General features: G+C 37.9%; 2 protein-coding genes and 1 long non-coding RNA gene across 4 annotated transcripts in view; 1 reads left to right on the forward strand and 2 right to left on the reverse strand.

Annotated features, from left to right (window-relative positions):
• On the reverse strand, positions 1-9,596 carry LOC101168991 (LIM domain-binding protein 3). 2 transcript variants are annotated; one of them, XM_004080459.4, is made up of 9 exons: positions 9,273-9,591; positions 6,782-6,933; positions 6,529-6,604; positions 5,011-5,033; positions 3,854-4,051; positions 3,235-3,258; positions 2,211-2,380; positions 2,080-2,116; positions 1-626 (listed from the first exon to the last, which is right to left on the reverse strand). In XM_004080459.4, exons 1-9 carry the CDS (start codon positions 9,366-9,368, stop codon positions 530-532), a joined length of 873 nt encoding a protein of 290 aa, XP_004080507.1. In that variant the 5' UTR covers positions 9,369-9,591; the 3' UTR covers positions 1-529. The 2 variants fall into 2 exon arrangements, with proteins under 2 accessions (XP_004080507.1, XP_023805054.1); XM_023949286.1 differs by lacking the exon at positions 3,235-3,258 and having other exon boundaries at positions 9,273-9,596.
• Positions 6,940-26,516, forward strand: part of LOC110017210 — a 27,021-nt gene continuing 7,444 nt past the window's right edge. Inside the window, exons 1-2 of the long non-coding RNA XR_002292530.1 lie at positions 6,940-8,430; positions 14,950-15,186. This is a non-coding gene — a long non-coding RNA (uncharacterized LOC110017210). The remainder of the gene's footprint in view (positions 8,431-14,949; positions 15,187-26,516) is intronic.
• Positions 13,448-26,516, reverse strand: part of LOC101157094 (melanopsin-A-like) — a 42,760-nt gene continuing 29,691 nt past the window's right edge. Inside the window, exons 8-11 of the mRNA XM_020712260.2 lie at positions 24,107-24,278; positions 23,900-24,004; positions 19,082-19,153; positions 13,448-15,126 (exon numbers count right to left, since the gene is read on the reverse strand). Coding sequence (XP_020567919.1) covers positions 14,926-15,126; positions 19,082-19,153; positions 23,900-24,004; positions 24,107-24,278 — 550 coding nt within the window. The 3' untranslated portion in view covers positions 13,448-14,925. The remainder of the gene's footprint in view (positions 15,127-19,081; positions 19,154-23,899; positions 24,005-24,106; positions 24,279-26,516) is intronic.

Genomic DNA, 26,516 nt, shown 5'->3' on the forward strand with positions numbered 1-26,516 from the left:
TAGATTTAAGAAAACATTTATTCACATTAACATCAGTACATTTTTGAGTGCATTTTTTACATACTGTATTGGTGTATGAAGATAAATATCTCTGAACATATTTGTCCTACTGTGACATCAGGCAAACGTGCGAACAGGGTTGAAACTCATGCATTTCTGAACATAGTTTCTGTCGTGATTTCTGCATTTTCACTTAGATGCTCCTCGTTTTGTACAACACTTTTTTCTTCAGAGATGGAGAACGCAAATCATCAGGAAAAAGAAAAAGAAAAAAACCCAAATGTGAGATACGGTTTTAGCAGCAGACAGATATATTTGATATTTAAGCATTTCAACATAAAAGTATTCACACGCTAACATGTGCTACTTCACATTCCACTAATCTAATCTAAGATACACAGATCTCACATTCCTGAGGAGTTTTCGCCTCTTCCACTCCCTTTTTATTTCCTGTCAACTCTGAAGGTTTCGCCCATGTTTACATGTCCTTTCTTGCTTTTGTCTTTTTCCCCTCTCGCTTTGCTTCTCTTTACTCCTGGATGTTGAGGATCTGTGCAGACAATCCGTGGTGCCAGTTCTTCAGCTTGGCAAAGCGTGGCCCTTTGACTTCAGACTCAAACCTTTCTCTGATGATGAGGAGCACAAGACAAAGTTATGACATGAAAACTACATTACCATCTGTATCATATTTGATACATGGATTTTTGGGACCCCTACATCATTGGTATGATTCAAACTTTCCTAAAAAACCCATTGCATGTAACAAAGTTTATGTTTTCTGCCCTGCAGTTTATGCTCATTCCACTAAGGGCAGGAGAAGGACGTTTCCTGCTCATTTAAAAATGGCTGCCTCCTTGAAATCTCAAAAACCCTTCCGGCAGGAAAACCTTTAGCTAATTTTCAAAACTTTATGGTGAGAAATAGTTACTTCATTTAAAAAATGTGTGGATAAAATTTGAGACAGTGAGTAAATTAGGTGCTTTTTCGACACTCATTGTAATAAGTTTTGCCTCTTAAACTAACATTGTTGTGGACAAAGATTTACCCAATTACTCATCATATATGATATTCTTTATACCCCATAAGAAAGCATATTGCAAATTTTTTTGGGTGAGATTTTATCACATCCTAATTCACAAAAATATGAATGTTCAACCAATTCTTTGATGTTGTGGGCTTTATTAACATGCATTTTATGACTTTTACATGTGGTTGATTAAACCAGAGTAACAAGTAGCCTGAGCTCTATCCCATTGTTTTTGAACTTCCTCAATGAACATGTCTGGTCTTTTTGGATGCAACCACCAAGGGATGATTAAATCAACTCATTTGGTCTAGTTTTGTGCTTGTTTTTATCTTTCAATGAGGTAACACGCTATAATTAATAAAATTGACAAGGGTTCAGAAAATCTGGGAAATGCTTTGCATAAATTATGAAGACGCCTTTTTCTCCTTCACTTTCTACCTCTTTTTAAGAAGAAAAACATAGAATAAGTCGATAATAATCTGGGTCTATGGTGTCACTGTTAGTAAGTAAATGTTTATTACTGCAGCATCTTTTGCAGATAAAAAATCACAATGTGCTTTCCCAATATCTATAAATTGAATAAAATTACGAGTCATCATACAAATATCACAGACTAAACAATGACGAAGTCACAGTAAAAAAAAGTTAGTGTTTTTTCAAGACAGAGTTAAATATTATTGGATGTAAAATTTATTTTAGACGTTTTTATTGAGTGTTCAGCTCGAGGCCCCTAGAAAGTTGGGGTCCCAGATGATCGCCTACCTTTGCCTAAGTCTGCCTCTGGATGCAATTTAAGATCCAATAATTTTGCGGTTGGCCGTGTTTTTCTTCTATTTTCATATAAAACAATGCATTTTATTTTTAAAATGGCCTGATCCTTTGTGTTTTGCTATTTACTGTCATGCTTTGTAGCTAAAACATAGTTTTCTTCTCAGGTAAATGAGTAAACTTTTAAAATGGAATACTTTACAGAATTCCTGTTATTCAGAAATGCATTTGCTAAACTATACCTGATGCAATCAGAGTTTTCCCTTTTTCAAAACTCTGCTTACCTTGACTTCTGCAGAGCTTCCTCATCAGGATCTTGCACTATAAGACGGAAGCAAACAAAAGTGAGCAGCTAAAGAAACAAGTGAGAATGGAAAAAGGAGAGAAGGAGCAGTAGAGGAGTCAGGAGACTCACGATATTCAGTGCCAGTGATGTGGGCCAGGATCCTGAAGCTTTTAGACTGCAGGTTGGCAGCACGCCGAGCCCACTCAGACATGTCCTGGTTCGTGTCTCCAGGCCTGATGACTGCCTGATATACAGGGGACGCACAATCCACCACAGGCTCCTTAACAGGCAGAACCCCACTGTAACACAAATAGAACCCTTACAGTTAAAGCATTTAGGATTTAAAAAAATAAATAAAATCATATTACAGTCATTTTTGGAGCAGTAGTCACATTTTTCTGAATAGATTGGGTGCAACCAATCCATGCAGATTGGTGTATTATATAATCTTAACATATTTTACGTTGAAACCAGGGGGAAAAATGGACTTTTCACATTGAGGATTTTTTTTAATTTTATTTTATTGATATTATATATTTATATCATGAGAAATTAGTAAATTTTTTGTTTTTTTTAAACATAATGAATCTGGACTCTGTATTTGATTTAATATTATGTATTTATTTTTAACGTTGAATTTCCCCCCCTTATTTTCTTCAGAAAAACAAGTCAGTCTTTGATGGTGTCTTCCTATTTTTTAATATATGAGCAATTGGCTTCCTTAATTCTGCATGGCCTAATTCTCCTTAGGGTTAGAAAGAGGATATATACCCCTTCATGCCTGAATTTATTCTCAGTTATATAAAAAATGTTTTCTTCTGTGTTTTTTGTTCAAGGTGGTGCTAAATTAAGTGGAGTCCTGGATGAAATTGTAGGTTTCAAATTTGGGAGATTTAAGGTGCAATAAAAAATTGTAGTTCTTGTATTGGTTATGCCGTCAAACAAAGTAGTTTCTAAAAGCTCACACTGCACTCTCATGCTCGAGCTGAAGTGCCCGATAAGTGTTTCCTACTGTGGGGCCAACTCCACAAAGGAACAGGAAGTGAGTTTGTCGTCAAGGACCCGCACTTAAGTCGTGAGGAAAACACACTAAAGAGCAGGAGCGACGACAGACTGAAGACAGGGAAGCACAGAGGGAAGAAGCTGTACTTACGACAGGGGAGAGCCGGCCTCCTCACTGAGGTCAAAATCAGGATGAAGATGAAGAGGGGTGGGTGGAGGACAGCACAGGTGTAGTTGGTTGGTTGGATGGTATGAGCAGAGGAAAGTGGGTGAAGAGAAAATGGAGAAGGTCCAAAGCAAAAAAAAAAAAGCTACTTGACCACAAACATCTCTTTTTAGACACCAGGCTGCAGAACCTATAGTTTTTTTCCAAATCATTTTTTTCAAAAGTATATTCTAAATTCAAAACTCCCCAAAAAAAGATATACTTATCAGTATATGACAGATCTTCAGCAGTGTTTAGAAAATTATTACATTTTTTTTGTCCAAAAATTTAAATCAGATTCAGAAATAGGCTGCATGTGTGGTAAAGCAGCATTTCTGTATGCTCTTTTTTGTAACAAAAACATTATTTTGATTTAGCTGAAAGCATTAGAATCAATCGCTGAATTTCTTAGATTTGAGCCTTAGGCATTGTTTCAAATGTACTACTATAATATGATTTCTGTAGTTTGAAATCTACAAAATTTAAATAAATACAACAAAATGTTTGTTAGTAATCTAGTTGAACTAACCAAACTAACCAAAACACACATGTCTGAGGATCATACCTTTCGTGTCCTTTGGCCTGCGACTGTCCTGCTATTGCATCCATGATGGCGTCCTGTGAGTACATGCTGATGGGTGTGTTGTACTGAGCGTGAACGATGGTGGCCTTTCCTCCGGGACCCCTCACTTCAATGGGCTTGTGAGTGGAGAGGGCAGAGTCTTTGAAAGCGATGGGGTTGAAGCTGGGAGAATACTCCACACTGTTAAGGGTCGGCGGCAGAGGGGAGGAGATAAAAACACCGGGTGTTCACAGAAAAGGACAGGAGAGGAGGAACGCAGAAGAAGAAAAAGAGAAACTCTTCTTCAGTAACACATTTGTCAATTTCTGGAGGTCCATGATGGACCCAGTATGTGGAACCTTAGACATTGTTCCAAATTCTGTCATTTTCTAGCTCTGGTTATATGAAGGAACATTAATATTTACAGTTTTCTTCAAGTCAAACCAAAATATGATGATTTAATGTTGTAAACAATAAAACTCCTGTCATTTGATAACGTTGTTTTTAGTAAACAGCCTGATCTTCGAAAACCAGAGACTTTCACTGGAAGAACCAGCAGATCCGAACAGATAAAGAACATTTTTTGTCAACCCATTGACGCCTGGACTTATTTCCTGCTATTAAAATAAATATCTCTTATGTTTTTGCTTTCCATTAGCTGCCAAGTTAAGGCTATTGACATGCCACAGTCAAACATGCAGGTAAAAAACCCACAAGAAACAAACAAACAAACAGCTTTATGGTAACATATTAACAAAATTAGAGGTGAGGTGGAACAGTCACTTGTTATATATGGAGTTCCGATCAGGCGAAGATGTTTTTCTGAAGTATTTTGGCATTTTTACAAAAAAATGAACTTGTTCTTAACTTTCTGAAGCTACAAAAATGCAACTGAGGCACAAAAATGCAGAAGAAAAACAAAGAAAAAGTCAAAAATTGGATAAGCAGACAGGACATCTACAGATCTACTGTCCTTTGTGCAACAGGTGCTGTAAATAGCCCGCTTTGAGCTTCTCTGCCTGTCAGTAGCTGTAACTTTGAAAAGACTTCCAAATGTAAAAAAAAAATCCACACGTTTCACTTCACACTGGAAAACAATCAACAGAAGCACAAACGTGAGTTTCAGTTCAGTAAAGCGATTCAAACCGACATGTACTGACTTTCCAGCTGTGTTTGCGATAACCTGAAACAGATAACAAAAAAAGCAACGATTACAGGATGAAAAGAGTTAGAGGTATTCATTTGGTGACAACAATAGCCCTGCTTTTGTTGAAGGAAAGTATCCAACTATGCTTTTATCCCACGCACAGGTTAGAATAGCTCTCGCTTAATGTCTGGGGGATCATTTCCAACTCCCTATTCATCCCCAGGAGAGGAGTGACTGACAAGAGCAGAAGTTTTTAGGTCATGTGACTCAGAACAGGAGGTTCAGAAGACAGATTTAGCCCAGAGGAGGCTGGAATAGACACAACCACAAATTTACTAAGGTCAGGACTCATTAATGGAGAATCGTTTCTGATGAAGTTGGCGACGTAAACCTACTATGGTTATTTTGAGAGAAAAAAATCAGCTTAAACTTCATGCTTCAGTCACTTGTTGCTGAACTTGCACAGCACCAACTCTATTGAAATAACTTTGTCCCTCAGTGGAGAATCAGATGTTTCATATTTTTTAAAGACAATTCTGAACTGCAGAAATTGAATCTTTAGAAAGTAAGACTTTGTTTCAAGAAAAATTGTCTAATTTTTTTGTCTTTTAAAGTTTTTCGATTGGAAATGACCTTAGTTTGAGAAATTATGTTTTTGTAAAAGAAATATTTTCTTGAAATGATAATTTTTCTTCCCCTATAAATAAAATAATTAAAGTGTTTAGAATTTTTCACTTATTTTGATTTGTTTTTGCAGTCTGTTCTTGTTCTAGAACTTGGAGGAATTGATGTTAACTTTTAATAATATGGACATTTGTTTTGTTTTTCAAATGTTCTGTTTTATGAGAATATTTTTGGTTAAAGTTCTTACAGTACGTGAGGTGAAACATGCCACACATGGAACACCCCGGGGGGTGTCCTGTCTCAGGTTTGGCCTTCACAGCCTTCAGAATAACGGCACGTGAGCATTCCATGACCGCCTGCAGCACCTGCTTTGCTCCACGCCGCCATGTTCTCAGAGAGAGGCGGAGCTCTGGTGTCATGGCTCTGAGTTCTTCCTTCATGACTTTTCTTGACACCTGACTGAGCTGTCACTGTAAAGCAGCTGGGAAACACATCACAAAATGTGTTTACCAGCCACCAGGATGTGATCCAACATTAGCTTTACACAGTTTTATGCCATCTTTTACATGTGATCAGCCTATACTTTTTTAGGCTGGTTGCAAATATGCAAATCTATAGTTGCTTTTTCCTAAACAAAACTATTGTTATTTGATATATGAACAGATGATAAAGGCCTCTAAAAGGACTTTTTAAAATTTCCCTCATTGTCATCACTTGTAGTTTTGCTGACCTGTGACATTCTTGCAACACGTTTCTCAGCCTTACTCTATTTTTTCCACTAGATGACAGCAGAGCTCCACCATAGAGGTGCATCACAAAATACGTATATACAAAAAATGTGCATTTAGCTGCATGTCATGTATGGTATGCAGTTTTGTGTGTGTGTGTGTTCTGCACGGGGTGATACCTTCTGATGTGCGATGACAGTCATGGGCGAGTCCATTCTCGGAGTTGCCGTGGGGACTGGAGCTGGACGTCTTGATCTATTGATCGCAACATGTCATCTGTGACATTTTTCTTCTTTCAAATGCTATAATTGTAACTCTAAACCATTCATAATCTGGATTAGTCCTACATATCATTTTCATAATTTTTATTCCCACCCCTGGCACCTTCAAAAGTTACTTCTGAATTTTTGCAGCGTCAAGCTGCCTTCTTACTTCTGCATTGTGAGTGTCAGTTTGTTTGTTGCGGACTTGATCTTGTTCTGGGCCTCCAGGTGTGTCAACCCCTCGGTGCTGACTCCATCAATGGCTGTGATGATGTCGCCCTGGGCCAGGCTGCCACCCGCTGCCTTGCTGGCAGGAGTTATCTGGAGGAGGAGGAGGAATGATCAGATCACACTTGGACCAGAAAACAAAGATTTATGGAAGTCTGTATAAATCTTTATGCATCTGGCAAGGATGCGTCGGAACTAAGACAATTAGGAGCTTCGATGCGTGTCAGGAAAATTTACATTTTTTTATTAGCATTAAAGTAATTTGTTCGTTTAGAATCTTGATGATTGAACTGCCTTCCAACCAGTTAAATCATGCAGTACCTCATTCTAATGAATCTTTTTGTATTTTTAAGGAAGCAAAAGGAGAAAGAAAGAAGGAAAAAATTAGGAAATTACTTTTTTGCAAACTTTTATGTCCCTGAGATAAAAAACTCACGAAAAATGGAATGGAGTTATATAGTTATATAGTTATATATAACTATATAACTAACTATATAGTTATATAGTGTTGTACGTGCATATAAATCTTTTAATGTTTACATTTTTTGAGTGGTTTTTGCACACATTTTTTTCTGAAAGCTGCATGTGAGTTTAATTGCCGACATTGCAAGAGTAAAAGTTTGTTTTTGAAGCAGAAAGATGCCAAAAAAAAAAAATCCCCAGCAAAACATCCAAATGATGTTATTTTCCGTTTCCACCTTAACGTCCAGTCACTTCAGAGACACAGAACCCATCTCAGAAGCGTACAGAGCTGCTTCTACACTTATTGTCAACCTGTTTAAAAGTAAAAAATCAGCAATGCCTTCCAGGCTGACACCATACACAAACACTCACCTGCAGCTGGAATTCATGCTGTTTCTTTGAGTAAAACTTTCCAGTGTGGTTCTCCTAAGCAGACTTTCCCTCATTTTTATTCTTCCGGGTTACAGTTTTAGTTAATAAATCAATACAAGGCATGTTTGCATTATCACATGCAGATATTTCTATGCATTTTGTTCATTTTAGATGCATCGTATGTCAAAAAGAAGATAAAAATGTTATCATTGTTTGTAAGCTTTATTTAAGCTTTTACTTTAAGCTTTTTATCTTTTTTATATAGACTTTAGATGGACACATAAGATAAAAAGCTGTTTTCTTCTTTTTTGGCATCAAAAGAGTTTACAAATAACCTCATGATGCCTTTAAATATGAAAAATCCACTAGATACGCTCACTATTTATAATCCTAATCAGTGTAGTGTATCATGGATTTTATGGGCTGTGGTTTGACTAGCAGGAATCCACTGTCTTCATGTCTTTTTCTTTTCTTAGTTCTTGGCAGAACTGGAGAGGAATCCACACCGAGGGGGAGTAACGTCAAACTGTAATGCCACCCGGAGCTGTCCCATCACGCAGCGGCGTTCATTTGACCCTGGCGGCTCCCATCACAACCCGAGCGTCAATGCAATGACATTGTGCTCCCTGATTAGATCTCTGGGTGGGAAAAAGAACAACAGAGGTCCGGAGTGACCCATCAACTAACAACCTGATTGCCGGCCGAACATCAGCAGGTGTTTGGAGAGCTGGAGATGGGCGGGGGATGCCACTGCAGGTGAGCATCACACCCTCAACTGTTTCCTCATTTCCTTTTTCCCTCCCATCCGATCTCTAGGCAAAGCTCCAGAGGTTGTAAAGGAAACTGACCAACAGGGAGGAATTAAGCTTACCAAAGGTAACACAAGCTGCCATAAGCTTCCCGACGCTTCCCCCACCCTGCATCCATCCATGTATCTCTTCTCTGATGCTATTTAAAGCAAATGCTGTGAATACAGCAGCAGTTTTGCCACAAACATGATGATCCATGCACTTAAATGTAAATTTGGGATCTTAACATAAGTGTGGTAAAGAGGAAACATTTACTTGAGGGTGAACAGCTGGAAAAAAGTACTAGTGATTAAACTTTGCAGTGTTTTAGTCATTTACATTTGTATATCAATTAAAGTTTCCCATTTTCAATGAACCAGTAAACTGTATGGAATTGCATATCTAGTATATAATTAGCAATGTTTATTAAAAGTTACAAAGTGCAGCAGCGGCTCTCCTCCAGCTTAACTATGCCAGTCTTCTGGAGATTAGATCGAAGCCTCTCTGTCATCATCACCTACAGCAGCATTACATAACTGCTGCACAGCCAAATACGACACACATACCAAACGCACACACACTACAGCTATATAAAGTTTTCCACATGCATAGTATAAGCTAAAAAGATCCAAATATTTCACTTTTCAATGAAACATTTAAGAGTTTCTGGAACATGAGACGTGCACAGTGTAAGAGATTTGTTTCTGAAGTAAATAAACAGGCAGGAAAGGATGTTTTAACCTAAGTGCATGGCAGATAAACCGTTTGTTGCTTTCTCAACAAATATGAAGCCACACGGGACGTCCTTACCCTGGAGATAGTTAGTGGCATGTTGAAGTCTTTTCCTCCCTGTAGTCTGAAGCCCCATGGAGCAGGGCCATTCAGAGTCACTGTGTACGTGCTCATCTTCTGTCAAATGTCAGCACTCCTGCTTCCAACTCCTTGCAGCGGTGCGCTTCTTCCCCCTGTCCTGTGTGCCCTTGTTCTGCTATCCTTTTGTCCCAGTCAGTGGCCTCAGCGGTGACTTCCCCCCTCGGTCAGCCCGGACTTCACGACAGTGTCTCCTTGTCTGCTCCCAGCGCTCAGGACAAACACACTAAGGCGGTGGTGGTGGTGCAGTGGGTGGGTCAGGTGCAGTGGAACCTATGAGACACACACATGGACACAGAGGCATGCAAGAACACCGTGTGCAGACGCACACATGACGTGCAGAACAAACTTTAGGCTGTTTTCAAAAGCTGCTTGCAAACTCAGAAGCCACAAGATAATCTTTCAAACTTATTTTTACTAAAGATTGTAACAAATTTGAGAAGACTTTTGTTATTTTGGCTTTTAGGGTTGCTAAGGTGAAGCAACAGACCGGCTAAGAATAGCTGGGAGTAGCACAGACATAGGGGCCCAGGCCCCCGTATAAGGCTTGTAACACGAAGCCCCAGAATGCTTCACTGTCGATTCACGTCACCAATATAGACCCCTCTTACTGCAACACATTCTTTCTCCCTCTTTCCTCCTCTTAGCACTGTCAGTCCACGCTGCCCGCACCCTGTTATGTGTAATCAGTCTTTTGAGGGTCGATGACATTCTCTTTTCCGCCACTCAGGGTTTTGTTCTGCAGGAAATTACAAATCACCCAGCACCGATTCTCCAGAAACAAATCCAGTGGGCTGATGAGACAGTCGATCCTGTTTGAGTGTCTGGAGCTCCAATTCAATTAACAGCCAACAGATGATTGAATGCAGATAGCAGATGTTGTTTGATGGGTGGTTACAAAGATGTCAAGTGACTTCACCTTTCCAGAAATGTAGAATGCCATCGGTCCATCAACAAGAGTCTGAACATGTTCCCTCAAAATGTCAAGCTACTTTCACTCCAGACTTCCAGGGGTTTGTGTGATGGTTTTTTTCTTTCTTTGAGCTTGAATAGCTCATGAACTTCTGCACTTTCTGCTGCTGTATTCTTTGAGACATGATTTCCAAAAAGGCTTTGGATTTTACTCGGCATGCTTATGCAGCTTCATGTCTTTTATTTGCATTGATCACTGACCTTTTCTGGGTTATTGTTAACAGCACCAAGGCCAGAACCTGTCCCTGACTGTTAAGTTGTATTCAGTGTTAACATAGTGGTAAAGTGGTAAAGACCCACTCAAATGAAAAAGGTGTTTTTAACATGTTATCGTGCCATTGTTCTGATGAAAGAAAATCATGTTTAACATTGAATTCCAGATTATTTCTTAATTCAAATCATTGTGAATCCGGAGCAGATGATAAAATGCAGTTTGAATAATATTATAGCACAAAATCTATGCTCCGTTCCATTTTAATTCATCTACTTGCAGACAAAAAGATCCCTGTAGGTCTTTGTTTTCCTCGTCTGAGCTGGAATCTGGCCCAAAACTGTACAGCTCCGATATTGCTCACTGTTTCTGTTGCACCGCTAATGTTAGGTTGGTGTTGTGAGGTGCTGTAGGCTGACAGGAGAGAATGTAAACAAAAGAATGATTAGAAATGAAGGCAAACTTATTCTGTGCCAACAGTTCTGCTCACAACTCAGAGGAGAATTTCCAATGAATGACTGTCACTCTGCAGAAACTATGTCCTAAAAAACAATTTTTCTAAATATTGAATAAAATCGGCATAATCATAATTAAAAACCACTTGGAACACTTAAAGAACACATCTACCTTTACGAAAATTGAAGTAAGTAGGAACAACCATTAAAAAGTTTAAAGTCCCAAAAAAAATTACAAAGTAATAAAGATTAGAAAAACAAAACAAAACATGTATTTGCAAAAGCAACCTTAAAAATTAAGAGCGCATGTAAGATTAAAAACTGTCAGGAAATTTTTGTGAGATTTTCATGCTGTTGGTTGCATAAAAATTAAAAGAGCCTTTTTTCCTATTTATTTATGTATTTATTATGCTTGACGCACAGCCTCTTTCCTCTGAACGCAGCGACCTTCCTGGTAGAAACCACTTCAGAACTTTGGTCAACATTTTAACTCTGTGAACATTTAAAAACGAAGTGAATTTTCTTTCCCCTTTTCTTTAATTTCCTGCTTTCTGAATCATATTTACAGAAACTTTGTTTCTGAACAACAGGAAGATATTTAATCTGGAACCATCCTAATGAAATTCTAAATACAAAAACACACCAACTTCACCGCTAATGGAAGATTTAATCATACTTTTATTTAGAAAAATAAATTAAAAACTGCACAAACATTGTGTACTGAGAAAACCAATTTAACATGAAACAATCACTTAAATAAAGCAAATCTGAAAGTTGATTAATACATAATATTCATATTTCCTCTGAAGAATTTACCCATCAAACTCTTTACATACATATACATTCAATAATAAAAATCTGAAACAACTGGAAGGTACTCATGTTTGTTGTCATGGTAACTATGATTTTGACCTTAATTTAAGAGGGAAAAAAATCACTCAGGATTACAGAGCCAAGAAATGAGCTGCTTTATAGTCAAAAAGGGTTAACAGGATGTGAAAAAGAAATTAAAAAAAGAAAAACGTTTGGAGATGCATCAATCAGTTGATCATAAAAATGCCAGATGTGTGTGCGGGATGCAGAGGCAGCATCAGAGTTTTGTACTCTGATGTTAACGCTGAGAGATAAACTGCAGACTTTGAGTCCTGGTGAGGCTGACTTGTGGCATTTGATGGCACAAATCATAGAAAAAGGGAGTGTCAACAAATCTCCTCAGTGATGTCAAACGCTTATGTTAATTGTTGCATGGCTGCCCTGTGCCGAGCATCTGTCCTTTAACAAAAAATGACATTGCCTTTTAATCAAAGCAAAACATTTTATTTTAACCACATAATGTAAATTGATATATCTTTTTTTGGGGTGGCCATTAAACTTTTTTTGGGAATATTTTACATATTTACTCAAAACAATCTGGAGGTGTATCCTGTCAAATGTAAGTTGTTAGCTTGTGCAAAGCCTCACTGATGTGAAACCTACGGGAACCTCAAGGCAGCCTGATTCTGGGCAGAGTTGGAGAAGATGCTGTAGATACTGTGAGTATAGATCCGTAGTCATTTTTGCTGTTTTATGGAAAAAAAAAACAACAACAAAAACTTTAAAATATTGAATACATTGAATTAGATTTTAGCAGCAAAGAATCTTTTAAAGGTACAACAGTACAGTTAGGATCTGACTGCAGTTTTTAAGTTTTTGTCACATTTAGCAGTTATCAGTTACCATTGACTGTATAAAAGAACTGGAGAATGTGTGATGTCACTCATAGAAAATGATTTAAAAGGAAGTCAGTACAGTTGCCATTATTTTGCAATATGGACGTCAGGAAGTAGTGATTGGTCCGAGTCGGGCTGAGTCATCGTTTCTGTGGAAATATCAGGGGTGAGCTTGTTTGAAGACCCCTCCTACTAGACCACATTGAGGCATCTGATTGGCCAGTTTATAACTGGAATAACTTGCACCATAGAAAACATCTTGTGAAAAAAACAAACAACTGAGAATGATCAAGAACATGCTAGAAAAAAAAGGGAGCAGAGCAAGAATAGCTATTCTGACCAACAGAGTGACTGAATAACAAATGTTTATTTCTCTATAGAAGACTATGGCGTTTTGGCTTCTCGGAGCCACCAGGTATTTTGTTTGGAACGCCAAAGGGGAGGGGTCACTCAGTCCAGTTCTCAAATGTAGCCAATGAGTTTGATCAATTATGCAGATTAGAGTAAAGCTACGTTCACTCAGGGCGTTTGATGCATGTTGAAGAACATGACGGTGTTCACACTTGATGAGCAGGGAAGGGCTTGTTCTTTTTTTTTTACTGTTGAGAGGCTTAGTGCAAAAAGTTGAAGTGGTGCAAATCATGCTCCAGGCTTTTTCTTTCCCAGCTCTATTCTGATATATGAAAGACTTGGTGTCATAGAATTCCGGCCGGGCAAAACCCACAATTATTAATTTCTCCTCTATTATCATTTTTTTCCAAACGGTTGGCACTTCTGTGAATTAAAGGGGTGCTTCCCATGCGTCACTACCAAATCTGAGCCCCTGATTGGTCAAAAGTCAACCTGGTTTAACTTTCAATGCTCAATCAACGACTGCATGTTTTATATTTGCGTAGCTACGCATCAACGCACATTTACATAGACTTTTCATTAAAAGTGTCTGCTTGAATGAGCCAAGACCAGTATGAACATAGCTTAAAAGAGCACCTTAGATGGTCGTGGCTCTGGAAACCCATTCATTCACTTCCACTAAAGAAACACCATTATGAGTGAAAACATCTCCAAAGGCAAAAATAAAACTGTTTTCTGTTGCTCAGAAAGGTTCATATTAGAAATGTCATGAAGGTTCACTGTTCCAGTTTAAGACTTATGTGTGCAGCCCTAATTCTGAGAGCAAAATGTTTAGTAAACAGGTGTTTTTTTTAAAGTTAGTTAAAAACAAACATTTAGTGTCAGGGTCACATTGGCCATTTAGCTTATTTTGGTGCGTTTTCATTAAACAGATAAAATAAAGAAAATCATTTTTACATTAGCTTTTTTTAAGGTTACAAGGTCACAGCATCAATATATTTTTAATTTTAACCACCAAGCATAAACTAAGGTACTCCACACAAAGAAAAGCAATATGGACTCATAAAACCATGAGATTCCCAATTGATAAATATTGACCATAAAACCCATATTTTAATGCTCTATGATTTATGAAATTGATATTTTTTTACAAAGATAATTTTCTAATGTGATTTTTAAATTGGCAGGAACAGAAAAAAGAAAGAAAGCACCTTTTATGATCTGGGAGTGACTCTTTTATAGCTTCTTGCTCCCCAAATGGTGTAATAATCCAGATCCCACAACAAATAAAAGATTAATAAATATAAAGAAATTCAATGGAAATAAAATTGGAAACCTTTTAAGCTACTCCGTATTTTAAATTTCCAAATGTAAAATTTGAAATAAAGCAGAGAATTTGGAATGACTGTAATCCATTATGGATTATTATTATTATTATTGGACTTTCAGGGCTCAAACTCATGCTTTATGTAATCTGGAGTTATAATATTATGATATTGGTCTAAATGTTTAAAAACTTAAACAGGCAGCAACAGAAATCATTTGTTTTGTCAGAATTTGCCTTGAAACAAAACTTTTTTTTTTGCAAAGTTTACTGTAATTTAGAGTGTGTTAAAAGCTAAAACTGAAGCCCTGAACATTTCTTTAAGGCTAATTGTTTCTTCCAGCTCTGAGGTAAACCATCTCCAGCCACTATGATATGTCAGAAAAGGTCAAACACACACAGCATCTGTGCAAACACCGACGCAAACTGATTTTGTTCTGGGCATCCACGCTCACACACAAATACAGTGCATGCAACAAAAAGAAATTAAAAAAGGACAAAAGTCAGTAAATAGCATGCTGGTAGAGAATATTTCCCACAGTTACACAACGTGGTACTTCTGTCCAGTTGTTCATGGTAATGCTGTCGTCTCCAGCCTCGCTATGTCAAGTAACTCTTTGCTGACGGGACTGGAGGACTTGGCCAATCTGAGGTTCCCATGGAAACCAGGTGGACTATGCAGAATGGAGGGGCTGGATATGGATGTGACGATGATGGACGTCGAGGCCCTGCACCCAGACCTTGGCCCCGACTCCCTCAGCACATTATCCAGCTGTTGGAGCAGAGAGGAAGAGGAGCTTAGGCCCTGAGATTCTTTCATTTGAAGGTGGAGGTGGGTGGATGCTCGTGTGAAGGGAAAGTGAAGCATGAATTAATCAAATATAATAGGAGGTCAGAGGTCTGCACTTAAAATGTCTACTTACTTTTTTATTCTACATTATATCCCTGATGCAGGTTTTACTTTAATCAGATTGAACAGATTGGATTTGTTGTTAAGTATTTTACAACTTTGATTTCAAAATTACATGTTTAGAGAGTTTTTAGACCAAGTCATTTCTTAATCTGACTGCACCTGAACGTTGCACCGATGGCAGAGGAACTCTAAAAGATTTACAGCGATCCCTACTTTAGTTTGAGAAGAAGTAAAAAAACAAAACAATTAAAAAAGTGGTTTGAAAAACATAAAAGATGAATAAAAGAAAACCACACCAACCATTTCACTTTTACTTTTAAAACTGCCTGCTTGGCTGGCATTCCTTATAGAATAGCTATTAAACATAAGAGGAAACTCCAAAAGTCAAAAATATGTTTGGCTCACTAAAGGAAAAAAAACAAGACTATAAAAATGTCAAGAATTTAAAAAAAAAGTCAGTAAAAAGTCTTTTAAAATAGAATTAAATTAAAGTAGAAGGCTAAAACTGGATTTGACAAAAAAAAAACATATTAATAAAGTTACATCAATAAAGTAAAACTGAAAAGATTTTTTTTTAATGTTCATATTAGGTATAAAATAATTACAATACGTTTAGAATGTTGAAATTTATATTAAGAAGAAAATAAATACATTTGAAATTTTGAAAAAAAAAAAAAGCATCTGAAATGTTTGCTTTAAAGTAAAAGTCAAATTGATGACAATATTTAAAATTCGGGTAAATATAGTCACAACTTTGATGTTGACAAAAAGTGTTACAAAAAGGTCTATTACTGTCCAAATAACAGAAGATATGATTTGACAGTCAAAATTATGAAAATTATGTTTTTGTTTTAAGATTTCAGATTTAAGTCAAACTGAAATGGATAAAGGTAAATTCTTTATATTGGGTTCAGAATTTCATTGATAACAATTTTTTTGTAAATGTTGACATAAGAGTTAATTCAATTTTAAAAAGTTGAAACTTAGACTTTAACGACTTTAGGCTGAAAGTTAAATTTAGAGTAAAAGAAAATTGTTGAAAAATTTTGGAACAAACATAAATTGCAATATTAAACAATACAATCCAAATTATAGGAAGAAAGAAATCTTCAGCATAACGGCGAGACAAACCAACTCACGCGACAAGTCATTCAAAAACATAGCGACGGATGGGAACAATGCGTTGATTTACAGCAGAAGCATTATAATTTCTGCCCGACTCTAGCGCTCATCATCTATCAAAGGAGATGTCGGCGTTTTGTTGGGAGCGGCTACGGATGAAGGGATTTTGGTAAATTGTGGTTGGGGATTTTACAGAGGAGCTGTGGCTCCAACAATTCTGCATGAGGCGCTCAACTTTTGATGAGCTGTGTGATGCTGTGAGACTTCTTGTGGCGCCCGCCGTGCAGCGACCAAAGCAACTAGTTTTATCTGGTCGTCGTTTAAGTGGCTTATTTAACTAGGAAAAAAATTTTTTATTGTAGTTTTGTGAAAGATGTCAATTTTGATACGCTGCAAAAACCACCTCCTCCAAGCGCAAAAACCTTTCGTGTTTATTATGGAACTGCTGCTAATGTTTTATTTAAGAGAGTGAGCTGAAAAATAAAAGTTAAGAAAGATCAAACTTTCAAAATAAAGCTCTATTTGGTGAAGCTCAAAGATGGGGTTAAGAATAAATATTCAGGACAGAATCTCCACATAGAAAAGGTAAACTATATATCAGAAACCCGCTCCAGAAGGGTCCTGTTCTAGGCACAGAGATAACTCTAAAATGTGTCCCATCATGCTCTACTGTAACATTGTTATGAAAAATTCCTATCCTGGTCTCAATACTTTGGCCACATTTTTGAAATCATGCTTTATATTGGACTTAATCTATATTTTAGAACACAATCATTTATGGAATTCAGTGAAACTACCATCTTATGCCAAATAAAAATTCAGCATTATTTGCATCAAACATAAAAAAAAACCCTTGTCTAAAAAAAAGCCCAGTGATTTGCAATGAACAAAGGTTCATGAAATGTTTCCTCAAAGGTTAATTATTTCTTGTCAGCATCATCATGTAGGTTTGTAGGCAGCAGACCCCTTTATGAGGCTGTGAGCAAAGCTGAGGACTGTTGGCAATGTGTTTTCCATTCACTCCTGCCACAACACGTTAGGATGACGTGTCATTTCTGAAGGACTGCCGTGTTAAAGGTCATTCTTGGTTTATTTTAGCGTTGCCCAAACAAACTTTCTTCCGTAAAAAAATGCTTGTTATCGTCAGCAATGCCAACAAAACTCTGCCGTCGATAGAAAACATTTTAATAGAAAAGAAAAGAAATTCCTTACTTGGAAATCACTATTTCATTTCATTTACAGCATCTAAGCAGAACTTTAGAAGGGTGGAAAGTAAATATCAAAGTACAAATAATCACTTTAGAAATGTTTCAATCTCTATGACCAAATATCAACGCATCACAAAGCTGGATAACATATCTGGTACATCTTGATCTGCAGAAAATGGTTTAAGATTGATTAGACATGAGTCTGAGACGGCCAGAAAAATGATTTTTGAAATATTATTATTTTAAGTTTTCACCACTACTGTGAGATAAGAAAATTGTCTATTTTTCCATCAATTGCATGATTCACTAAAATAAAGCAGCTTCTAGTTTCTTAAAGACCCACTGTGATGAAAATTGTGTATTTAACGTGGCATTTTTCTGATGGAGGACACATTTAAAATTGTATTTTTGAGTATTTATTTATTCAAATCACTGTGAATCAGGAGCAGATGAAAAAATGCAGTTTGAAAAAGCTTTTATTTGTGATGAAGATTAAATGCAGGACGGGCCACAAGCTCCCTGCTCCGAGCTTTCAGTCATGGTGAGGGGAAGGGGGGCGGTGTTGCTGTGTTCCAACCGCACATAACTCAGAGGCAAACTGCCTATGAACTCCTACTGCTCTGCAGAGATTACAGTCTGTTTGAGAGAACAACACAGGTGTTTTTTTGTTTTTTGTTTTTTATAATTTTGGCTAAAATGGCATAATCATAAATTAAGAGATCACTGGGAACGCTTTCAAAGTTGATCAAAAGATGATCAGAGTGGAAAATTCAAATCATTTCTACTACCTGGTATTAGATTCTTCACAAACGGCCTTCAAACCAGTGAATTGGTTTTTAGTTTATGATTTAAAAAAATATTCCAAATTATACTTTGTGCTGTTGACATTGTTATATACATGTATGAATCTGAAAAATTATAATTTTTTCACAATTACAAAGTATATATCCTACCAAAGTTAACACAAAGATAATATTTATTTTTGATTTTCAAGAAACAATAAAAAAGTCAATGGATGAATTAAAGAGATTTCCAAACTATAAAAATGTTAAAAGCTAAATAAAACAATAAATACTGGTAAATATTACAAAAGATGTTGTTGTTTCTCTTTCGGCTTCTCCCATCAGGGGTCGCCACAGCGAACGAGTCGCATGATAAATTTGGCAATGTTTTACGCCGGATGCCCTTCCTGACGCAACCCTCTCAAAGCAACCGGGCTTGGGACCGGCACAGAGGTAGAGAAGGGAACAGGGAGCAGCCCGGATTTGAACCCTGGTTTCACGGACGGAAGGCGCCGCAAACCAGCACGAGCTAAACTGGCTCCCAAATATTACAAAAGATGTGATTATGGTAATTAATAGGATGAAAAAACTGAACAGTGATGTTTTTTTGTGCACACAAAAGAATTAGAAAGAAACATTTGTGATTCATTTAAGAAAAAGTTCTGCTCTAAGTTTCAAGAAAAAGAATCAGTGAACTCTTACAGCAGCAGGAAGATGGCTGGTTGGCTGTAGACTGATGTTGGACAAGCAGATGTCTTCAGGCTCTGTCAGAGTCTGAACAGAGTGCACACAAACAGAGCCTTTCAGTGTCAATTATACTCAGAAGACGTTAGGTACAAACAGGACCTCAAGGTCAGACTTATAAAAAAATCTAGACAGCGTCATCATAATAGACCTTTGAGACAGAAGAGAAGCTCCACATGATCACGCACTTCATCCAAATTTGAAAGCTTATTTATTTTGAGAGTCAGCTTTTTTAAAAATCAGCTTAATTAGATGAATGTGCCTGAGCGCTCTGAGGAGACTTTGTGAAAGTTCCTTGTACTCCTGTACCCCCCCCCCCCCCCCCCCCCCCCGCGCGATGATTTCCCAGAACAATGAACCAAGTCTGAACAAGTCACCAGAAAAGCAGATTTCAGCTGATCAGAGTCTAGCAAACCAGAACATTCTTATTTCTGAGGAATTTCTCTTTTTTCTTTTGGTTACTTACTGGTCTCCATGGATATTTATCTCACCCATAATTCATTTCTCAAATCACAATTCAATTTGTAATTTGGTCATGAATTTTAAAATGCAATTTATATTTAAGAATTGAATATGCAATTCAGACTTGCTATTTGAAAACACAAATGTAGGGCTCAGGAAAGGCCAAAGGAGTAAGGATTGAAATAGGATTTGGCCTTTTTCTCTGTTTATCTTCACTCCCTTTTTGTAATGATGAAGCAAATCCAGTGGCTATTTGCTAAATAATTAGATGTGTCCTCTTTTCCTTTCAGCTTTTCCTTTCCGGTTGTCGCCACAGCAAATCAGCTTCCTCGTTCACTGCATCCATAAACCTCTTTGGTTTTCCTTTAGACCTCTTGCCTGGCAGCTCTAGACTCAGCATCCTTCTACTAATACATTTACTGTGTCTCCTCTGGAGATGTCCAAACCATCTCAGTTTGGCCTTCGACTTTATACCTAAAACCTCTAACATGTGCCGTCCTCTCTGATGTATCCTATCCATCCTGGTCACTCCCATTATGGACAGGGAACCTCAGCATCTTCATCTCTGCAACCTCCAGATCTACTCCCTGTCTTTTCTCAGTGCCACCTTCTCTAGGCTGAACATGGCTGGTCTCACCACAGTTTAGTACCGTTCCTTTTATTCAAGCTGAAACTCTTTAATCACGTACCTGACACTTTTCTACACCCATTCCAACCTGCCTGCACTCACTTCTTCACTTCTTTTCCACGCTCTCCATTTCTCTGGATTGTTGACCCTAGATATTTCAAATCCTCCCTGTAACCTCACTCTTCCACTTGGGTCTCTCTCATTCACAAACACGTACTCCATTTTGCTGCGACTAACCTTCGTTCATTTCCTTTCCAGGACAAACCTCCACCCCTCTAGCTTCTCCTCCATCTGTTCCCTTCTTTCGCCACAAATCACAGTTTCGTCTGCAAACATCATAGTCCATGGTGATTCCTCTGTCAGCCTGTCCATCATCATAGCAAACAGGAAGGGACTCAGAGCTGTATGTAATCCCACCTCCACCTTGAACCCCTCTGTCATTCCTACAGCACACCTCACCACTGTCTTACAGTCATACATGTCTTGCACTGCTCTAACATACTTCTCTGTCACTCCAGACTTCCTCATACAATGTAACAGCATAATATGCCCCCCCCCCCCCCCCCCCGTTTGATGATCCATAAATGATTGATAAGATGCTGAACAGATTGTTTCAAGTGTTAGAGGACTAATTTGCAATTGCCTACTTTTATGAACATCTGATATCCATCCTGACTGTGGAAGAATGCAGAGGTGTTTGGAAATTTACATAAACTCAATGACAAAATGTCTAGCAGTTGTGAAGTGAAAGGTATGGGGTTGGGAGGGGGCTCATAAAGAACATGCCGCCCTGAACTATCAACAAAGTACAGTGTGCTCACATATGGGCTCACATCATGCGAGCTGTGGATTAAATCTCAAAGTCCCAGATTACTGGATTAGAACTCGTGTAATGGAGTCCACACTGAATGTGACCTGAATGGCAGTTCGCCTCACTTTGTGGATTTGTACACATATGTGGGTTTCTTCTTTACCCCCCATTTCAGAACAAACCTGCTTAGTTCACAGGCATGGAGGTGAACTGGATATCTCATTTCGAATGACCTTACAGTGTAAAAAGGCTGGAAACTATCAAACATCAGAGTGGTTGGGATTAGACCGTCTCCACTTCAAGATAATTAAAACTTGTTCACTTTAAAAGTAACGTAGAGCATGAGATCCAGCTGAAGATCCAAATTTAAAACTTCTGATCTGCTCGACTAAGTCAGTAGAGACAAGATTAATGTTCGCATTTGTCATCAGGACGTGTGAAATGTGCAGGATGTGGCTGAAATAGACTGTTTGACTGTTTGCTGCACGGTGCTAATACGGGCCAGGAGGAAAGGCTCACGTTGCTCCAAAAAATAAACGTTTCTTCTGACATTCATCAACAAAACCAAAAGTTTATCTCCATGCTGACCCATTCAAAAACAGAGAGTTATTATCAAACCTCGGAGGGGAAACCAGAAAAAAATCAGAACATTTTGTGAAAGTTAAACTAAAGCCTGGGTTGATTTGATTACAGATTAAATAATTCCCATCTTTTTAAACATCCATCCACTCAGATCCAATGGGATGTTATTTGATTTAACTCCTTAAAAGTCTGAAAAGAATTGTTCTTAGCAAAAACAAGGCCAACCATCTCTGATCTTATTTCTGACTTTTTGTCTTTGCTTAATGCACCTTATTGGTGCACCTAGTGACAACATTTTTGTTAATAGACCATTCATTGACGATGTGCCTTACGATACGGCACACTCTTCACTGCAGAAAATACAGTAATATTTTTTCACCAATTGTTTAAAAAAACATAATGCTGAGCCATAGATCTTCCTGTGGATACAGCCACACACTGGTTTTGGGGTTCCACAGTTTCACCATGTTGGAGTAATTACTGCTGGGTTTAATCCTGCAGGTATACAGCTTCAGAATCATTTAGAGGAGCTTTATTATAGATTTTTCTTAACATGTTGATGACAGGTTCATTATTTCAGTTGTATCAAAATGCATTAATCAAATTGATCTTTTTGGTTTTTTTAGCGTGGTCGGTCACATTATTTCCTTTTAAATGAGCTGAAGTGCAAGCTTTTATGCTAAGTTGATCTGATGTTATGTTTGCTAATGTCGACACTACCTGTAAACATTTGCAAAAACAACCTCATGTGTATGGTATCAGTTTCTGCATTAAGAGATAACCCCCTCAGTTTGAACCTTCATTCCCAGAATTGTTGAATGCGTGATTTTTTTTCTGAAGCAGGTCATGTCAGCCTATTTTCCAGGTTTGTGCTGTTGGCTGGAATACAAGTGATTCTTGTGTGACTCTGCCAGTACCTCTACTGACTCTCATAAAATCCTCATGTGGTCTAACCCATATCTAACCTCAAGCACCAAAGGTGTGAATAATTCCAGAGAGGCCAACCAGATAAAAAGAAACCAGCAAAAAAGAATGTCCATGTGTTTGACCTGCCACTTGTGTACTGTGATCTGGGTGACTTCACAGTCCATTAAACATCGCTCAGAGGCATTAGGAATTTATGCTTGTTGAAGTTTTTACTATTGTGGCTGGGCACATGCAGGGGTTGTTTGTGACATATCATGGGTTAGCTTGGTTTTTAACACATGGCCTACAAATAAATATGCGATTTTGACGTCTTACATCAAATGTCACCTCTTCCTGGCAGTCAAATTGCTTATCCAAGGGAAAACATGTAAAAAAATAAAAATAAAGCTAAAAGTCTTTTCTTGTAAGTAATAATAAAGGTGGACTGAAAGGAAAATATATAGATTCCCTGGTAGGGATTCAACATGGCTGCCAGTTTAAACCTTTGACGAGTAAATAACAGAAAATGTAGAAAGTGAGGACACAACAAAGAATGTCAGAAATCTAAAGTTACCTGTACACTGAACACGATTCTCGTGTCGGGGCACCCAGTTTTAGTGTTAAGTCGATGTCAATGCGATCGTCGAGTTGTCATCCAGAGTTCAAAATCGGAAATTTGGCGTCAAATTTACATCACATCAACCAATCGGGACCTCAGCTTTGGCCCGTGGCATGTTGATGACCTGATCAATGAGTGGAGTCCAAAACGAAGATGAGGGAGAATTTACTTGTTCTCCTCCTGAACTTCATGACATATTTCTTATTTGCATTGAGTAAAAAAAAAAGGTCCTTTAATTTTATTCTTATTTTGTTTTTTTCCAAAATGCTGGCAGCAAGTCCTCAAACTGGGTCACAGAGACACAGAAACACAGCAGGAAGGAGTAAATGGTGAACCTCGCTGTATAAGAGAGTCTCTGAATAATCTAGTGAACCCAGACATGGAGACGTGCTTAGCGATGCTTTTGTGGAGCTCTTCAAAATAAATGAACCTAATCTCTCAACATCATCCATGTCTCCCACGCATTGTAAATGAAATACACAATGGTGAAGACAATGTTTCCATGTAGCGATGATGCTAAAAATGTTTGTGGCTCCTCCCACACGCGGCAGGAGCATCAAGTTAATAAACAAATTTTTGGACAAGCAGGAAATTTGACACGCTCAAAAAACTCTGTGTTAAACATGATACTTGAGCGCATGAATGTATCCCTAAGACAGGATCCCGACACAACCTAGGCATTTGTACTCACAGATGGCGGTGAGAAGTGACTCGGTGGGGGGTGTGGGCATCAGTTTTCTCAAATTTCTCTGTGCCTTGACCACTCACCTTTGACCTCTGGCTGGGACGGCGCACCTGTTTGACATCAGCGGACAATTGACGGCTAGCAGGTGTTCGGGAAGAGCAGTCATCCTCCGTGTCTGAGAAGTGTGCCTGCGGTGATGCGAAACCACAATCAGTCACTCATCCCTCAGGGTTCTCATCAAAGGAGGTACTAAACAGAGACATACCATATTAGACAGGAAGTGCACTCACTGAATCACTCTCAGACTGGGAGGAGGTCTGGGGCCTGCTGGGGCCTCGGCACTCAGACTGGCTGGTCAGGGTTGATCGACGCGTGGAGTGAATGCTGCTGCTGCTGTAACGCTCCCTGCCAGTGACGCAGAGCAGCGCACCGAGGTAGGGAACGTATCTGCTGATCGCTGACCTGGGGTTTAAGATGTAGGCTTAGCCTCAATGTCAAGATGAATCAACCCAATCTAGACAATATATTCAACCCATGACTCTACAGCACTGGAGAGGAGACAGGAAAAAGACTCCAGTTTGTCAAGATTAATAAATCTATTCAAGATGTTTGGTACCAAGGGGCCTTTGGTGATCGATTTAAAACTTACCAAAGAAGATCCAAAGGAAACTCTTACTTTTTTATCAGAATTTAAAAAAAGTAAATTCTGAAATGAGAATTCGATTTGTTTAAAGAAAATTCCGTTTTGAATTATAAAGTCTGAGGACAAAACAAATCAAAAGCTTAAAGAAAAGAGTTCTGAAATTGAATTAACACTATTTTACATGGTTAAGGGTTACAATTCTGACATACAAGTTAGTTCTATATAAAATAAAACCTATAAAGTTTAATGTCACTGTTTGCAAGGGTCAAATATTGCAAAAAATGTATTAAAAACGTCAATTATGAAAGCAAATATTATAATTAAAATCAGAATTTAGAAATTCAAGTCAAAGTTTGAGAGTAAAGCAAAGGTTTTCAGAAAAACTCATGTTTTGTAGGGGTCCTATACGGTGGCCCTGAAGTGCAAACCATTCAACAAATCACTCGATACAAAAACATTTTTAAGATCACAGCAACAATTTAAAAAGCGTATTACATTTTAGAAAACAAAACAAAATTTCAGAAACCAAAACATAAAAAAGAAAAAAAGATTTCAGAAAACAAAATTAATTTCCAGGAAAAAAAAGAAATTTTACAAAATGAAAACATTTCAGAAAAAAAATTAATTTCCAGAAAACAAAATGAAATAAAAAAAATGAAAACATTTCAGAAAAACAAAATGAAATATTAAAAAATGAAAAACATTTCAGAAAAAAAATGAAATATTAAAAAATGAAAAACATTTCAGAACACAGAATGAATTTCCAGAAAACAAAACGAAATCTTCAAAAATGAAAAACATTTCCAAACCGGAAGAAGCAGGTACTATGGGACAACGCTGATTGGATGATGATGTTTGTCAATCATTTGAACTGAAAAGTATTTTAAATGAAGCGACGACGGATTTTATCGTCCAAACAACAATGTACCATGATAATTCCCGTATTTCCCATTTACATATTAAATCAAAAATGCAGCAAACAGATAATGAAGGTTTAAAATATTTTTTGAATATTTCGTCTGAAGCAGAACGGTCACCCGGAAGTAGTTTGTGTGGATGACGTCCGTTCTGCAGGTAAACAAAGAAAGGGACGGTAAAACGTTAACATAAACTTTAATCTTTGAATATTTAGCGGATGTGATGACAGAACGCACGCAGAAATATCAACACCAACCAGGTTTACAAATGTTTCAAAATGTCGTGAGAGGATAAATTCTGTCTAAAGCAGCAGCTGCGAAGAAACGGGTGTTAAAGACGGCGCACATCAGGAAATGCAGTCCCGCCATCCACTGATAAGGTATGGAAGCACATTTGTTTGATCTAATAAATGTAGCGTTAAACGTGATTTCTAGGTGGGTGTTTACAGACAGATCCAAGATCCTTCAGTCATACGTTAATGACAGGTTACCTCATCAGCTGGAGAGGGGGGGGGGGGTGTCACGTGGGCAGGATTCTCAGACAGGTGTACCAGCAGCATAAATCAGGAAAGCTGTCAGGTAAACTGCAGCAGTTTGTGTCTCAGAATAACATTTATGAATGCTTCTTATTCACACTATTAAGATCTGTGACTTTAGAGTGTGTCAGTGCACAGAAACATGACAGTAAATGACTGGATGTGCACATCATCAGACACGTCCAGGTGTGTAACTAAAGGTGGCAAAGTCTGTAGTGTAAAATAAATCTTTAAAAAAAACGTTTTAGTCTTTCAGGCAGAGGAGGAATACCAAATTGTTTTAGAATTTATTTTTATAAGACTGAAATAATGTATTTTATTCTGAGTTTGGTGTTTTGACCCCTCCCTAATGAATTTCTGGTTTAACCCATTTTCTCCTCATTTTGATGAACTCAACTTTTTCCTGAATGAAAGATGAACGGTAGCCGATGTTTTTCTGTCAGGGATTTTTAATTTATTAATTTATTTCTGTCAGGGATTTCAATGGAGCTGGAGTCCAGTGCAGAGGAAGCTGCAAGCATGTACGAGCAGGAACTGGGGTCCCTTACCTGTGCATACCTCTGGATGTGATGCTGAGCAGCAATGTGGACAAACCTTCCCTGAC

This window comes from Oryzias latipes, chromosome 19 (genome assembly GCF_002234675.1).
Source record: "Oryzias latipes chromosome 19, ASM223467v1".
NCBI classification, from domain to species: Eukaryota; Metazoa; Chordata; class Actinopteri; order Beloniformes; family Adrianichthyidae; genus Oryzias; species Oryzias latipes.

Bases quoted from the DNA above. Each gene is read 5' to 3' on its own strand.
- LOC101168991 (XM_004080459.4), bottom strand. From the start codon at position 9,368: ATGAGCACGTACACAGTGACTCTGAATGGCCCTGCTCCATGGGGCTTC. The intron at 6,934-9,272 runs GTAAGGACGTCC...CTCCTCCTCCAG, and splicing joins TGCCACTAACTATCTCCAGG to ATAACTCCTGCCAGCAAGGC. The intron at 627-2,079 runs GTAAGCAGAGTT...CCTCATCATCAG, and splicing joins GAAGCTCTGCAGAAGTCAAG to AGAAAGGTTTGAGTCTGAAG.